Source organism: Macaca mulatta, chromosome 6 (genome assembly GCF_049350105.2).
Source record: "Macaca mulatta isolate MMU2019108-1 chromosome 6, T2T-MMU8v2.0, whole genome shotgun sequence".
Lineage (NCBI taxonomy): Eukaryota > Metazoa > Chordata > Mammalia > Primates > Cercopithecidae > Macaca > Macaca mulatta.
In genome coordinates, this window is record NC_133411.1 from 86,541,612 (window position 1) to 86,558,130 (window position 16,519).

At 44.2% G+C, this 16,519-nt stretch overlaps 1 protein-coding gene across 3 annotated transcripts in view; it reads right to left on the minus strand.

Moving 5' to 3' along the window:
- SERINC5 (serine incorporator 5) overlaps nt 1–16,519 on the minus strand; it is a 121,013-nt gene that overhangs the window by 58,552 nt on the left and 45,942 nt on the right. For all 3 annotated transcript variants that reach the window (XM_015140335.3, XM_078004939.1, XM_078004938.1), the window contains exon 2: nt 10,255–10,422. In XM_015140335.3, coding sequence (XP_014995821.2) covers nt 10,255–10,422 — 168 coding nt within the window. The remainder of the gene's footprint in view (nt 1–10,254; nt 10,423–16,519) is intronic.

Sequence of the window (16,519 nt, forward strand, 5' to 3'; positions counted from 1 at the left end):
TTTTCAGATGGGGTGGGAAGGAATGGGGGGAGAATGTGTCTATGAGCTTCCAGTGCTCATCTCTGTGGCTCAGAAGCCGTCAATAGCTGGAACAGAAAACGTCCTCACATCTGTCACACAAACACACCCCATGGAACCAAAAATAAACCCCACACTGATGAAAGCCAGCATGTCGAAAGATAATTTTAGATTTATTTGAAGACTGCAGAGACAGTCTCGCTGAAATTTTAAAACCACACCCCCAGAATACCCAACCCCTTGTGATTATGCTCAGCCCTGCTGAGGAGGCAAAAACACTTCATTCCCTTTTATAAACCTCCCAGGCACCTCAGCTGTCTCCAGAATGGAGAGAGCATTCCTGAGTTACCATGTGACCCCGAAGGTCAGCCGAGTCATAGCTAAGCTGACACCACTGTCCAATATCCACTAATGGAGTTCACATATTTTTAACTTTCAGACACACACAGTTCAGCATCACAGGCTCCGTCCAGACACACTTGCCAAACTGCTCTCTTTTACCCTACCTGAGGGTCAGCTCTATGGGGACAATAATGGTGCCCCAGCACCTTTCAGGGTGCTCTCCACCTGCATTTGAAAGAATGACAGCTAGGCAATTTTTTAAACTTTTGAAGAATGAGCTCGGATTACAGTTTAATCAAGTCACAGAACCATCCTATTAAATTTCTATGCAGAGTATCAAGATTCAGCTATTCACAGTATCTATGCATTGTTTCCTGTTCCCATCGCTCTGAGGCTACTTTATCTTCTTCCATTCTTCGCTGTGCCATTTCTCTGTTCCCTCCAGCCCCATGTTTATGATGGCTGACAATGCTCGTTTCCAAAGCTCTTGTCTGTTCTATTTATCTGCAGGGGACTCCGAGGCCCCGTCTGTGGACAGTTGCTTAACAGACGCTTTAGATGATTACAGAAAAAAACGTGTCAGGAAAAATTTCATTCTCACATCTTATCATTCTCTCCCGTCCACAGCCAGACCAATCCTAAAAGAGATCTAGCTGACACCTGGTGCTCCCCGAAAGGTGCAGGTAATGGATCCTCACAGACCAAAGACAGTAAGTATTGTTTCCAATTTGCTGCCTCCTGGCAAGCTCATTATTACTGGACAAGGATCAAACCTCTTTGTCCTTGGTTCAGACTCAAAAAAAGACTCTCAGCAGGATATCCATTAGTTCAAATTGCTGCCTCCAGTACAAAACGATTTCCCACCACTATTTCCCGGCATCCACTTGTATGGGGGAGGATGAGGCTCCAGCAATGACGGATGACGCATACGAGGGTACAGGGACTCCTTGCTTTCTCTCACATGTTATGTCTGGATGAAATTTAGACCAAAAGACAAAACTGTTTGGAAACATGTCTCCAGAGTCATCCTAACTTGGAGGGGAAGGAACTCAGAGGATTTAAGAGGCAAAACCTCAAAGCCAGTTCCCCACAGGAAGATTCTAAAAGGCCATGGTGAGAATTTTCCCTCAGTTCTACAATGGGCTTGAGGTTCGATGGTCCCAACCCACTTTTAATCTCAAAAACTTCCTCCTTGATAATTTGACACATAAGGTAAAACAGTACCATGAACTCAGTTGCTATTCAGAAAGAGAACTTTGAAAAGCACTCCATCTCAGCTGGATTTTTAAAAAGCACTCCAGAATCAAAGAACTGGGTCAGCAATATTTTCTTGTTATTGTTAATTTGACACTTGTTCTGACACAAAAGCATACAAGCTGAGAACGGAGAGTTCTACTTGGGGTTTCAACGTGCCTATGCCAGCCCCTGATGCGGGTCTCAGGTACAGTGTGCCCTGAACATTCAACCACTAGATAGCAAAGGAAAATCAAGAGCCAAACTCTCCAGCTTCGGTATGAAGACCTGTCATTTTACACTGGGACAAACTGCACAGTATTTTGGAACAAAGTGGAATATTTTTCATTGATGATGTTTGCTTTAAAAAGATGATTATACCAAACACAACCTGAAAACAAGTTCTATTTTACATGCAAAGCCAGTGAATAAATAAATACTAGTTCTGTGGCTACCTCTGTTTTCTACTTCAGAATAACAGTCATCCCTTGAGCTCAGCTTTTGGTCATCACAACAGGAAGGAGGCAGATGGGAAATGTAACTCAGCTAAGATCGCTGCTGAGGGCCCCAGGCAGTGCTATTTCCACAGGTAATACTTCTTACCTCCTGGCCCAGAAGAAAGTCTAGGAAGTGGAGGAAGGATATGCTTGATAAAAGGCATTTACTGTGACTTCTGTGAATATATGACCAACAAGCAAACCTAGTTGCACAAATAGGAGACACACTGGCCAGGCGACCAGCAGCCCTGGGTTCTAATCCCAGATACACCTGGTGTCTCAGTTCTGACAAGTCACTTCATTTCCGGGGCCACAGCTTCTCACCTGTCAAAAGACAGGTTGGTTAAGATGACCACTTAGAACTTTTCTGCTTTTAAAAATTCTTAACAATGGGCTAGGTGTGGTGGCTCACACCTGTAATCCCAGCACTTTGGGAGGCTGAGGCAGGTGAATCACCTGGGGTCGGGAGTTTGAGACCAGCCTGACCAACATGGAGAAACCCTGTCTCTACTAAAAATACAAAAATTAGCCGGGTGTGGTGGCGCATGCCTGTAATCCCAGCTCCTCGGGAGGCTGAGGCAGGAGAATCCTGTGAACCTGGGAGGCGGAGGTTGCAGTGAGCTGAGATCCTGCCATTGCACTCGAGCCTGGGCAACAACAGTGAAACTCTGTCTCAAAAAAAACAAAAATTCTAACAATGTATTCAAATTATATCCTAAGCAATATATCAATGTAACAAAATTACATTTGTACCCCCATAAATTTATACAAATTTAAAAAACAAATTATATCCTAAAAAGATCATTGTTTTCTCTGTAGAACACTTAGCACCACCATATTTGCTGTCTCTTCTCAAGGCAGAACACTTGCTATACATATGAGCTGCAGCCGTTTTCCACTCAACTCTTTAACTTGCTCCTTTAAGGGGCCTTGTTTCAGGCATTTTTGGATCCCTGGAACCAGTACAAGGAGGGCTTCCCACAAGGAATATTTACCATCATGGCTTCATATTTATTTTAATTCTTCAGGTTAAAAATAGGAAATAAAGTAGCTCATCTCCCCAGTTTCAGAGTTTCAAACATAACAAATCAAAGAACTCTGTCAACTCCAAGAACCACTCAAGTATTTTAACATGTCACTGTGAAGGGACTAAAATATGAGCTTATGAATAGCCTTTGGAAATCCAAGTTGTTTTTAAGGAAAGTAGCCACTGGTATTAACCTACAGTCACTACACTGTGGTGACCCCAGAATTTAGAAACAGGGTATCATCTGGGAGAAATGTAGCAAACAGTACCTTCAGCTCAGCCTAACTAACGGGCTAAGTGATCTGGAGAAAGAAGTTTCAGGGCAGCTGGGCACATTTGGGAACTACCCAAGTTCAAACAAGGCAAATGTAATATACAGCACCAGGGAGCGGGGCGTGGCTGAATCTTCGTGACTGACTGGAATGCAGAGTGGAAGCCTGAGACTTTTATGTCCAGTCTGGGGAAAAGTATACACCGGATCTAGAAAAGCAGAGATGCAGGAAGAAAGAATCTACCAGTGTCCTCAGCACTGTCCTGAGTGAAGGGTGTCTTTACAAGCAGATGCACATATGGGGATAGGATAATCAAAGCCAGAAATGAACAAGCTGCCCCGGGGGAAAGCAAGCAAACGGGAAAGGCAGAGGGCAGTGTTAGAGGCACAGGCAAAGAGCAGATGACCGCCTCACACACACTACAGTGACTAAAATAAAAGAATATGTACCATTAAGTGTTGGTGAGGGTGTGGAGAAATGTGAACCTTAATACATGACTTCATCCTGAGTATCTCACATTACTGGTGGGAATGGAAAATGATGTAGCTACTTTGGAAAACAATATGGCGGTTCCTCAAAAGCTTAAAGTTACTACACAATCCAGCAATTCTGCTTCTAGATATAAACCCAAGAGAAATGAAAACATATGTCCATACAACAATCAGTACATGAATGTTCATAGCAGCATAATTTATAATAGCCAAAAGGTACAAACAACCCAAATGTCCATCAACTGACAAATGGATAAATAAAATATATTATAGGTATATTTATAATCCCAGCACTTTTGGAGGCCAAGGCGGGCAGATCACTTGAGGTCAGGAGTTCGAGGCCAGTCTAGCCAACATGGTGAAACCCTGTCTCTACCAAAAATATAAAAAATTAACCAGGCCTGGTGGTACGTGCCTGTAATCCCAGCTACTCAGGAGGCTGAGGAAGGAGAATGGCCTGAACCTGGGAGGCAGAGGTTGCTGTGAGCCGAGATCACACCTCTGCACTCTAGCCTGGGCAACAGAGTGAAACTCCATCTCAAAAAAAAAATAAAAATAAAAATGAAATATGTTATATTCATACAACAGAATATTATCTAGCCACTTAAAGGAATGAAGTACATATGCTACAACCTCAGTGTGAGCCTTAAAAACATGCTAAGTGGGCCGGGTGCGGTGGCTCACGCCTATAATCCCAGCACTTTGGGAGGCCTAGGCAGGCGAATCACATGAGGTCAGGAGTTCGAGACCAGCCTGGCCAACATGGTGAAACCCCGTCTCTACTAAAATTATAAAAATTAGCCGGGCGTGGTGGCAGGCACCTGTAATCCCAGCTACTTGGAGGGCTGGGGCAGAAGATCGTGCCACTGCATTCTGGCCTGGGAGATGACAGAGTAAGACTCCATCTGGGAGAGAGAAGGAGAGACAGAGAGAGAGAGACACACACACAGACAGAGAGAGAGAGAAAGAGAAAGACAGAGAGAGAGAGGGAGAGACAGAGAGAGAGACACACACAGAGAGAGAGAGAAAGAGAAAGAAAGAAAGAGAGAGAGAGAAAGAAGGGAGGGAAGGAAGGAGGGAGGGAGGGAAGGAGGGAGGGAGGGAGGGAGAGAAGGAAGGAAGGAAGGAAGGAAGGAAGGAAGGAAGGAAGGAAGGAAGGAAGGAAGGAAGGAAGGAAGGAAGGAAGGAAGGAAGGAAACGAACCAGGCACAGAGGGCTATATATTGTATGATTCAATTTATATGAAATATCTAGAGTAGGCAAATCCACCGAGATGAAATAGATTAGTGGCTGCCTAGGGCTGGGGAGCTTGAGGGGAAGATGGGGAAGGAGTGGACAGTGTAACATGGAATGAAGGAAACAGATCTAACATGTTTCAGGCTGGGAATATCTATGGCTCTTCCTACATTGGCCTGGCACATTGAGCTCTCAGGGGAGAAAGTGGGGGCTGCACAGGTCACCCATCCTTCCTTCTCCAGTACAGGTTTTAGTGGACCCTACTCCCTAGGAAACAAAAACTTTCCTTTCTCCTCCCTCCCTAATCACCCATGTGGCTTCCCAGGGTGCCTAAATCTGAATCTTCCTCAAACACAGAAGTTACACCTTGACTTAGCAGTTTGGGTCGGCAGGCTTTACTTTTTTGCCCACTTTTTTTCCCTTTGCATTCTACATTCTAAAATGGACCCTTTTTTTTTTTTTTTTTTTTTTGAGATGGAGTGTCACTCTGTCGCCAGGGCTGCAGTGCAGTGGTGCAATCTCGGCTCACTGCAACCTCCGCCTCCTGGATTCAAGCAACTCTCCTGCCTCAGCCTCCCGAGTAGCTGGGACTACAGGCACGCGCCACCATACCAAGCTAATTTTTGTATGTTTAGTAGAGATGGGTTTTCACCACATTAGTCAGGATAGTCTGGATCTCTTGGCCTTCTGATCCGCCCACCTCAGCCTCCCAAACGGCTGGGATTATAGGCGTGAGCCACCACATCCAGCCCTCTAAAATGGATTTTTAATCCCCCAGGTATCAAATCTCATGAGTGTGTACCTGCTTAAATGACATGGTTAATAACAAGAATGACCTGCAAAATAAATAGCCCTTATGTTTTAAGATGGGGAAATGCTCCAAGAGAAGACAGAATGATGCCTTATTCAACCAGCACAGTCGAGCTTTCTCTGAGCCAAAGTTCTCCTGGGAAAGAAGTTTCCCTAAAGAAAAGAAGCAGGACAAAGTCTGGCCCAGCATCCCTTGCAGTCTCCAAACTTAAACACAGGCCACATTCTGAAACCAAGGCAAAAACTGGAAATAACTGACAAGGGAGCTGCCCTTGAGCTCCTAACCCACATACCAAAGGCCCACGCGACTCTGGCAGAACGCTGGGTAGGAGGCACTTACACACTCCCATCTGGGCTGTTACAAGCATGCAGTTCTTTCTCCTCTTCCAGTCACAGTCTCAGGCACTTCCACGGCCAACAAACAAAGAGGGGGTGAGGACTCCAGCAGGAGCCCAGTGTGCATCCCCACAAGGGGACCTTTCAACCCCCACCCGCAAGCGCTGCCTGAGGATGAAGTCAGCCTCTCTTCTGTAGGCCACGAAACAAGCTGACTTTGTGGCCAGATGGCCAGCCCCCTTGTGAGGCGCTGAAGCTGGAAAAGGATTGGTTTCACCCACGGGGATCTCATTCCCTATGCAGGACACCCAGCCAAACCATTTGTAAATATGTACATTCAGGGGACAGGCATAGAAACATTTACAAGAGCCTCTGTGAGGGACATCAGGGTTGCCCTTTCCTCTCTTCCTCCCTCTCTCTGTTCGCTGACCATAAGTCACCCTGTGCCCACTACCACCACCACCTCTAGGCTCACCTCCCAAAATATCTCCCTCTGCTTCCATGATGATAGCCTCCTGCTCCAAAATCTCTAATGGCTTCCCACTTACCACAGACCATGTTTAAACACTTCACCTTGGCACTACAATTCCTGCAAGATATGGCCATTTCACCTCCCCTCTCCTCTTGGCCCTTCTCTACGTGCCTCTCCCTCCTCTCTAGTCACACAGCCTCGTAGCTAACAACACATTCAGACCAGGTTCAAATCCCAACCCCACCATTTAATAGCTGGAGACCTTGGGTGTGGTACTTAAATGGCTGGATATTTCAGTTTCCTCATCTGTAGGGCAGGGGTAATGCTAGTACCTACTGTTCAGGTGAGTACAGTGCTGACGAAGTAAGAAAATACAGGTAAAGTGTTCAGAATAAAACCTGACACATGGTATCACTCAATAATTAGCTACTAAAATACTTATTATTTTACCCCTACAAGTCACTTATTTCACGAAGCCTTTCCTAGCAACACCAGTGAACATCCTCTGTTTCTCAAATGTTCCGTAACCATCAGAAAGCATAAATACTGACTGGAATTGCTAGGAACTGTTTCATGGGGCAGGTTACTTGGATGGTAATCAGGTGTTAATATTATCATTATGAAATTCATGTCCTAAAACACATACCAATGGCTCCCAAATTATCTCTCCCTCTAATGTCTCAATAAATTCACTACTGAGGGATACCACCTATTTGTATAGTAACAGATTTTGTTTTTTTGGATGCAGGGCTTAATTCTATTAAAGAATAGAAATTTATTAAGGGCAGGGATCACACTACATCCAGTGCACACCAGAGTTCCCACCATAGTACTACAGTGGATCATTAAGCTACTTTAATGGATTCAGAAAATCAACCTTGTTGAATTTACAAAGAGAATACTGTATTACTTAAAAAAAAAAAAAACAAAAGTAGTACATGGAAGATTAAGTGGACGCTCAGAATAAGAGTTAAAACCTGCCCTTTCAGATAGAAAAATTAGCCAGCATGGCGGCTCACACCTGTAGTCCCAACTACTCAGAAGGCTGAGGCAGCAGGATCGATTGAGCCTGGGAGGTCAAGGCTGCAGAGAGCCACGATTGTGTCGCTGCACTCTAGCTTGGGCAACAGAGCGAGACTCTTACTAATTTCTGCCTTGTTTTAGACCTTTGAAGACTTCATAACTTCTCTTCTGAATTATAAGCTCCATTTCTCACAAGTTTGAACACCCCACGGCTCGCACTACAGTGTCTTACTGAGGACTGAACCAATGTTTCAAGCAGAGGGGAACCCAAATTCCACTGTAGTATCCACTATATCCAAGACCATACAACCATAATTATAAAGGCACTATGCAACAGAAAGCTTCAGAGGGCCTATTTTAATGAATAAGAATATACAAAGTCCTGTTAAGAAAATGGTTGTTTTGAAATATTTGAGTGTATTTAAAATAGCCCTAGTTTCAAGGCCAGGCATCGTGGCTCACACATGTAATCCCAGCACTTTGGGAGGCTGAGGCGGGCAGATCACTTGAGATCAGGACCAGCCCAGCCAACATGGTGAAACTCCATCTCTACTAAAGAAGGATACAAAAATTTAGCCAGGTGTGGTGGCACGTGCCTGTAATCCCAACTACTCAGGAGGCTGAGGTGGGAGAATTGCTTGAACTCGGGAGGTGGAGGCTGCAGTGAGCTGAGCTGAGATCGCGCCATTGCACTCCAGCCTGGGCGACAGAGCAAGACTCCATCCACCCCCCAACAGAAAAATCAATCAATCAATAAAAAAATAAAATAGCCCTAGTTTCAGCACAGGTTGGGGCGAACATTTGCTCAGGTGTTGCCCTAGGCAATGTCATCCCTACTATGGGCAGCTCCATCAGAGCCTGCTCCGGACTTCCCTCCGCCTCCTCACCTGTTCAGCTGGGAAGATGCAGTGCGGAGTGGTCAGTGTGCAAGGGGAAATGGCATTTGGAAAGCAAGGCTTTCCTCTCCCTCTATCTCTAGAATAAGAGCTGCCCCAAGGGAACATGCCTGCTGCTCTCTCTTCCTGGCAAACTGCGCCCTTGCAAAGAAGTCTGCCCTTCCCGGGCACTGATGGTGCCCTGCTGGGTAAGTCTGAGTCATTTGGGGGTTCAGTAAAAGCCTGCTTCCCTGAAGATATGAGCCACAGAGTCTCACATCAGTTTTATGAGGAATAAAGGTGACATCTGGCAACCTGCTGACATCTTAGTCTTCGTTGTCAATTTGCTTAGAACCCAGCAGGCAAAGAATGGTGTTATTTCTTGGGCTCTCTCAAAATTCCCACCACATTCCCCTGTGATCTAAGAGGACTACTATGGGGGAAAAAAGGAAATTCAAGAAAAAGAGGTCCCGCATGTATCTCTATCAGCATCACACACCAGGCCTACTTCTGACCAAAGAATGGCTGAAAATCCACCCCTCACCCACGAAGACACCACTCACCCTACAAGCAACCTGTCTAGAAAGGTGGAAAATGCCCCATTTCCCATTCCCCATTATTTGTGAGAATATCTAAGCTTTATCATACTTCTCATATAGGCCAAATTAAGTGTTTCAGCTGCTATGTGAAATCCTGGCAGCTGGCCAGGCACAGTGGCTCACGCCTGTAATCCCAGCACTTTGAGAGGCCAAGGTGGGTAGATCACCTGAGGTCAGGAGTTCAAGACCAGCCTGGCCAACGTGGTGAAATCTTGTCTCAATAAAGCTACAAAAACTAGCTGGCTGTGGTGGCATGCACCTGTATTCCCAGCTAATAGGGAGGCTGAGGCAGAAGAATAGCTTGAACCTGGGAGGTGGAGGTTGCAGTGAGCCAAGATCAGGCCATTGCACTCCAGCCTGGGTGACAAGAACAAAACTCTGTCTTAAAAAAAAAGAAGAAAAAAATCCTGGCAGCCATCCTATAACAAAGGAAAAGGACAGAAGTGTACAAGAAAAGATTGTATATTTCATCAGGAACAGCTTTAAACACGGCTAAGATAAAATACATAATTGTCTGACAAACAGACGATTGTGATGGACAATGACGTGTCCATGATGCGTCCAATGATTGATGGACAATGATGGACAATGGGGACTCAGGGGTTGTAGGGCTGGATGATGAGAGGCTGCCTGGTGGGTACAACGTGTGTTGCTCCCGGGATGCAGGCACCAAAGGCCCTGACTTCACCACAAGGTAATGTATCAATGTAGCAAAATTGCACTTGTACCCCATGAATCTACACAAATGTTTTACAATTTAAAAATTAAAAGAAGAATTCTCCACCAAAAGCATCAGATAGCATCTACACTACTACTAAAGATCAAGCTGTTGATTGGTTTTCCTGTTTAGCCAGAAGGCACTGGATCCTGGAAAACATAGAGCAGGCTTCAGGAAGGTTCAAGGAAACCAGGTATACCCCAAAACACAGGGGGGTACATGGGCCCCATCCTCTAAATCATGTGTTTCCCACACACCCTCATCAAACATCGGAAATAGGACGAGCTGAACACAGACAAACTTACGTGCTCTTTCATCTTGTGAGCCACAGTTGTTGACATCATGATGCAGCAGAGGACGACGACCAGAATGAAGTAGAGGGCGTACATGAAGCGGGTGCTCAGGGACTGCCGAATCCTGGGGCAGCAATCACAGCATAGAGAGCAGCCTGCAGACCCACAGCAGCAGGCCAGCTAGAAAAGGAACAGAAAGCATCTGCTTAGAGCATGATACTGCGATAGAATAAGAAATATGGCCAGGCACTGTGGTTCACATCTGGAGCCCCTGCTACTCGGGGGGCTGGAGGATCACTTAAGACTAGGATCGCTTGAGACCAGAGTTCAAGTTTAGCCTGGGCAATATAGCAAGAACCTGTCTCTAAATATATATATATATGTTTATATATATATAAATATGTGTATATATATTTTTATATATATATAAATATGTGTATATATATTTTATATATGTGTATATATTTATATATAAACATGTGTATATATAGAGACAAGCTATATCTAATGTATATTTTATATACACATACATACACACTCACACACACATATATATATATATTTTTAAACAAGGCCCAGTGCAGTGGTTCACACCTTTAATCCCAGAGCTTTGGGAGATCAAGGTGAAAAGATCGCTTGAACCCAGGAGTTTGAGATCAGCCTGGGCAACACAGCAAGACCCCATCTCTTACAAAAATTTTTTTCTTTAATTAGCCAGGCATGGTGGCACAAACCTGCAGTCCCAGCTACTTGGGAGGCTGTCTCCAAGAAAAACATGACCAGGAAAAAAGAAAAAAATCATATTAGGTTGGTGCAAAAGCAATAGTGGTTTTTGCCATTACTATATATATATATATGCGTGTGTGTGTGTGTGTGTATCTCTATATATATATGAAATTTGGTCTGATGCAAGAGCGTCTAAAACTTCTGGAATTTCCTGAGTGATAGAGGTTAACAGGAGAGAATTTCGTTACTGATGCTCTTTTCAATCATACCAGAGCTTGTACTAATGAGGCAACTCTTCCTGGGCCCTTCGATAGCTTCAGGATGGAAGGCTGGCTATATTAGTGGAAACAACCAAGTGGTTTAGAGGGTTGGAACTTTCATGAGCACACACCTGGGCGGGGACTGGAGACTGAGCTAATTACCAATAGCCCATGATTTAAATCAGTCACATGTACATAATAGTGCCTCCATAAAAACCCTCATCAATGGGATTCAGAGCTTCCAGTTTGATGAACACATCCATGTGCCGGGAGGGTGGTGTACCCCAACTCCACGGGAACGATGCTCTGGTGCTTGGGACCCTTCCAGACAGCGCCCTGTGTACCTTTTCATCTGGCTGTTCATTTGTATCCTTTATAATAAACTGGTAATCACCAGTAAAGAGTTTTCCTGAGTTATGCGAGCCATTCTAGCCAATTATTGAACCTAAAGAGGGCGTGAACCCCTGATTTACAGCTGGTCAGTCAGAAGTACGGGAGACTTAGATTCGCAATTGGCATCTGAAATGGGAAAAGTCTTGTGGAACCGAGCCCTTAACCTGTGGGGTCTGTGCGAACTCTAGGTAGCTAGCATCAGAACTGAATTAACTTGTGGCACGCCCAGTTGGTGTCCTGTACTGCGTCACACCACTTTACCAATGTATTCACACAGGCCTTCTGCAGGTTGACCTTCCAAGCTACAAGATGACCATTCTTCCCAGGTACCTTGACCATACAGCATGCAGGAACAGTTCGGTGTGTGAACAAAGCTTTCATCGGAATTGTTCTGGTGCTATCTTTAATGACAACCATCAACGGTTTGGGAGATGCCCAATTATTACACAGAAAAGGCACAGTTCATCTGAAGTATTATAATCACGACCCTTAGACAAAAAGATTTCTAGAATCAGCTAAGGGCAAGAGAAGAAGCCAAGAACTAGTAAACAAAGTGGGAAGAACATGAAAAACAAAAAGTTGGGCCCAAGAAAGTGAGGGAGAAGAAAAGGAAAAATCAGTTAGGCAGACAGCTAAGGTTAGTCCTCAGAGATACAGCCTAAAAATCAGCTATACGTACAAATAGAGCTGCCTGGGGAAAAACTAAACTGCAGCTGCACTGATAAGAAAGCAGGGCCCAGCATAGAAGCCTTTTGTTCTTTCCGTGATTAGCAGGCTCCCAGGGAGAAGTTTCTTCCCCTTCTCCAGCATATACACAGTGGGCTCCGTGGGAACTTGCACAGGGAGCGGGGAGGTGGTGGGGGGAGGCTTACCTAAAACACAGTTATACAAATGAGGTGTTGCACTTTGTGTTTACCCAAGACAGGCGGCGTCTGCACAGATAAGGAGAGTTACACAGACAGCTTCTCAGATAAGCGAAGTTACACAAACAGCTACACAGATGAGGGGAGTTTCTCACAAAAGCTTTCGGATTCAACTGTAAAAACAGCGACCCACTCAGGTCCTCCTTTCCGCTGCACAGAGCTTTCTTCATTCACTCCAACTTCACCCTTGTGTTCACATTAATCCTTACTTTTCTTGGCCGTGAGACAACGGGCTTGGATAACACCTCAGACAACATGAGCATCAACCCTAGACAGTTTCAAAAAGGGACTTGTCAAAATCCATGAGCCTAAGGATGAATGTACAAGCACCTAGGGTACTGGGATGGGAAAGGCTATGCCTGCCGTCATCCACCCTTGCAGGAAATAATGAGTATGTAACTTGAAGCTCAAAAGAAATGGGTGCCTTTTACACTGCATTTCTACCAGAGCTTCATGCCCCAAATTGTAAGCTTTTTAGGTTCATTAGTAGGATGTGGGCCCAGAGGAATACAGAGCTCCTGCTACACCACTAACAGCATACACATCTTTTATCTGGAGAATGTGAATATTGATTAAACTATAGGGCAACAGAGGATGGTGATTAAAAGCTCAGGCTCAAAGCTTGGCTGGGTTTGTGGTCTGGCTTTGCCACCTACTAGCTGTGGACTACAAGCAAGTTATTTACCCTTTAAAAACTCAAGACTCAGCCGGGCACAGTGGCTCATGCCTGTAATTCCAGCACTTTGGGAGGCTGAGGCTGGCGGATCTGAGGTCAGGAGAACAAGACCATCCTGGCCAACATGGTGAAATCCCATCTTTACTAAAAACAGAAAACAAAAAACAACAACAACAAAAAATCAGCTGGGCGTGGTGGCCAGCACCTGTAGTCCCAGCTACTCGGGAGGCTGACGCAGGGGAATTGCTTGAACCAGGGAGGTGGAGATTGCAGTGAGCTGAGATCGCTCCACTGCCGCCCAGCCTGGCGACAGAGCGAGACTCCATCTCAAAAAAAAAAAAAAAAAAAAAAAAAAACACCAAAAAAACCCCTCAAGACTTCTCGTTTATAAAGTGGGGGTGGCAGAAGTACTACATAGTCTCTTGGATAACCTAATCAGACACACCTGGCGCCAGAAAGGAGTCCCTGTTAAGCAAACAGGGAATGCTACAAGAAATTACCATAAACTGCAAATTACAATAAAATTTGTATGTATTAACACTATATTCTATATAAACCTAAAGCCCAACAATTCAATCTCTTGATAATGATTTGGAAGGAAGTTTGAGACTCTGCAAAGCTTCAAAACAAGCACCAATTAGAATGCTACACCATAAACATCATTTACAATGAGCTAAGATCACAGGCATATGGGTAAGACAACATAGCAATGGCGTGACAGATCTTGAAATTACAGGCATTTCCCTAGTTATCTCATCTACTTCATGAGACTGTCATTGTTTGAGTTCATTGTCATTCTGTACTATTTCATCGCTACAAATTTTTCCTAACCAACTCTCTCCATCTTACATCCAATTTTCTAAGCCAGCTTCCTCCAGATTCTTCTTGACTCACAAAACGAAGCCACTGCTTTGTAAAAGAAGACATTCTACTCGGGCTGAGATAAGAGAATACATAAGTGGTATCCTAACATTACTGCATGTGTGGGTGTTTTATGGGCCACTTTCCTTTACAATTCCTTCATTGATGTTCTCAATCTCTGATTTTACTGACCTCTTTCCAATCACATGCCCCAATTTTAAACACACACAGATACAACTGTCCCCTCCCACTGCTTTAGCTGGCTTTTCTCTGGGCCCTGCCTCCTGAACCCTTTCCTAACTGCCTCCTTCACTGATTGCTCTTTTTTTTTTTTTTTTTTTTAACTGTAAAATACTGTTTCACTGTATTACACACGCTGGCCTCAAACTCCTGGGCTCAAGTGATGCTCCTGCCTCAGCCTTAGCTGGGACTATAAGCACAGGACACCACGATACCATGCCTGGCTGGTTGCTAACTCTCTGTTACCATGTGGTCTTAGATAACATCTCACTGTATTTCAAGTTCAAATGTGATCAACAAAATACTTATTCTATTTGGGAAAATAAGTATTTTGGAAACAGTTAATGCCTCCCACAATAAAACATTCCCACAGCTGAATCAACATTTAAACTATTATTTCCACAGAGGGAAAAAACAAACAGATACAAACATCACTGTGAGCCTAATTGGAACTGATCATCTAAAGGCAGACAAATAGCAAAAGGGATGCGACTGTGGAAAATGTAAAAAGAAAGTCATATTGGTTTAACCCCATTCTATCATTAAAGTCATGTATCATTGTATGGATCTGATTTTCCAAATTTCATTTTCACTCTTACTCTATACAGTGCTATAGTATTACCAATTTACATATGTACATATATTTTTATGTGTCTATATATATGTGTACCTATACACACACATTCCGAATATTAGAATGGACTAGCCTTTTTCTACTAGCCCAAAAGTGATTTATCAAAGTAAACTATGCTAATAATTAAGGGTTCAAGCACATTATCCTTAAGCTACACATTGATATATACACCAGGTGGAAATTCAAAACAGCATCCGTAAAAGAAATATTTATGTTAGCATCTAGGGAAATCTCACAGTCCTGCTGACTGAGCACTTGTTTCTGGAAGAGCATACCTTTGAATAAAATGGGTTCACATCCAGCCCCTGCCACCTACAGGGTTAAGACACTGAGCACGTCACTCACTTTCAAAACGGAAAAAATCAGTTCCTGGCTGGAACTACTGGTGCTTTCACAAGCTTGGAGAGAAATGCCAGGGTTTCGTTACCCCTGGTTCCAAGAGGGCATACAGCTTTTACTGAAAAAGTCACAGCATATAAAACAAATAAATATAGAATATACAACGCCAAGAGGGAACGCTAATGTAAACCATGGACTTTAGGTGGTAGTGACGTGTCAAGGTAGGTTCATCAATTCTAACAAATGTACCACTCTGGTGGGAAGCGCAGATAATGGGGGAGGCCATGCGAGCGGGGAGGGGATATATATGGGAATTCTCTGTATCTTCCTCTTAATTGTGCTGTGAACCTAAAACTGCTCTAAAAAAAAATCTAAGCCTCGTTTTTAAAAATATAAATAAACAAATGAACAAAACAGTGCCTGCCCCCCAATGGCTCAGTAAATGGATGTTGGCTGAATAATGTATGGTAAAGTCACACTCCTCACACACAGTGGGTAGCAATCCCCTCCATGGGACCAAGTTCGTGATTGCATGCTATACTCAATTTCCCATGCAAGCACTGAATCATAGAGAATACTAAGGGCGTTAATTTGTAGATACTGCAAACTCTCCTCCTCCACAGGAAGTAACATTCACACACGCAAAAGGAGTCCAACAATATCTTTGGAGGGCAATGCTTGCAATCCTTCCAGAAACTCCTCTCACAGATATATTTCCAAAAAGACACAGATTTAGGTATGAGACTGTTCATAGCAAACACTGGAAACAGCCTTATTTTCCAGCTACCCAGGGACTAGTTAAATGAATTACGACCTATACAATGAAATATTTTTTAAAACAACACGTCAGGTGTGTTAGGCTAAATTGTGTCCCCCAAAATTCCTATGTTGAAGTACCAACCCCTAGTACCTCAGAAAGTGATTGTATTTCCATAGGGCCTTTAAAAAGGTAATTAAGTTCGGCCAGGTGCAGTGGCTCACGCCTGTAATCCCAACTCCCAAGGCGAGTGGATTGCTTGAGGCCAGGAGTTCGAGGCCAGCCTGGCCAACATGGTGACACCCCATCTCTACTAAAAATATAAAAATTAGCCAGGCATGGTGGCGCATACCTGCAGTCCCAGCTTCTGAGGAGGCTGAGGCACGAGAATCGCTTGAACCCGGGAGGCGGAGGTTGCAGTGAGCAGAGATCGTGCCACTGCACTCCAGCCTGGGTGACAGAGCCAGA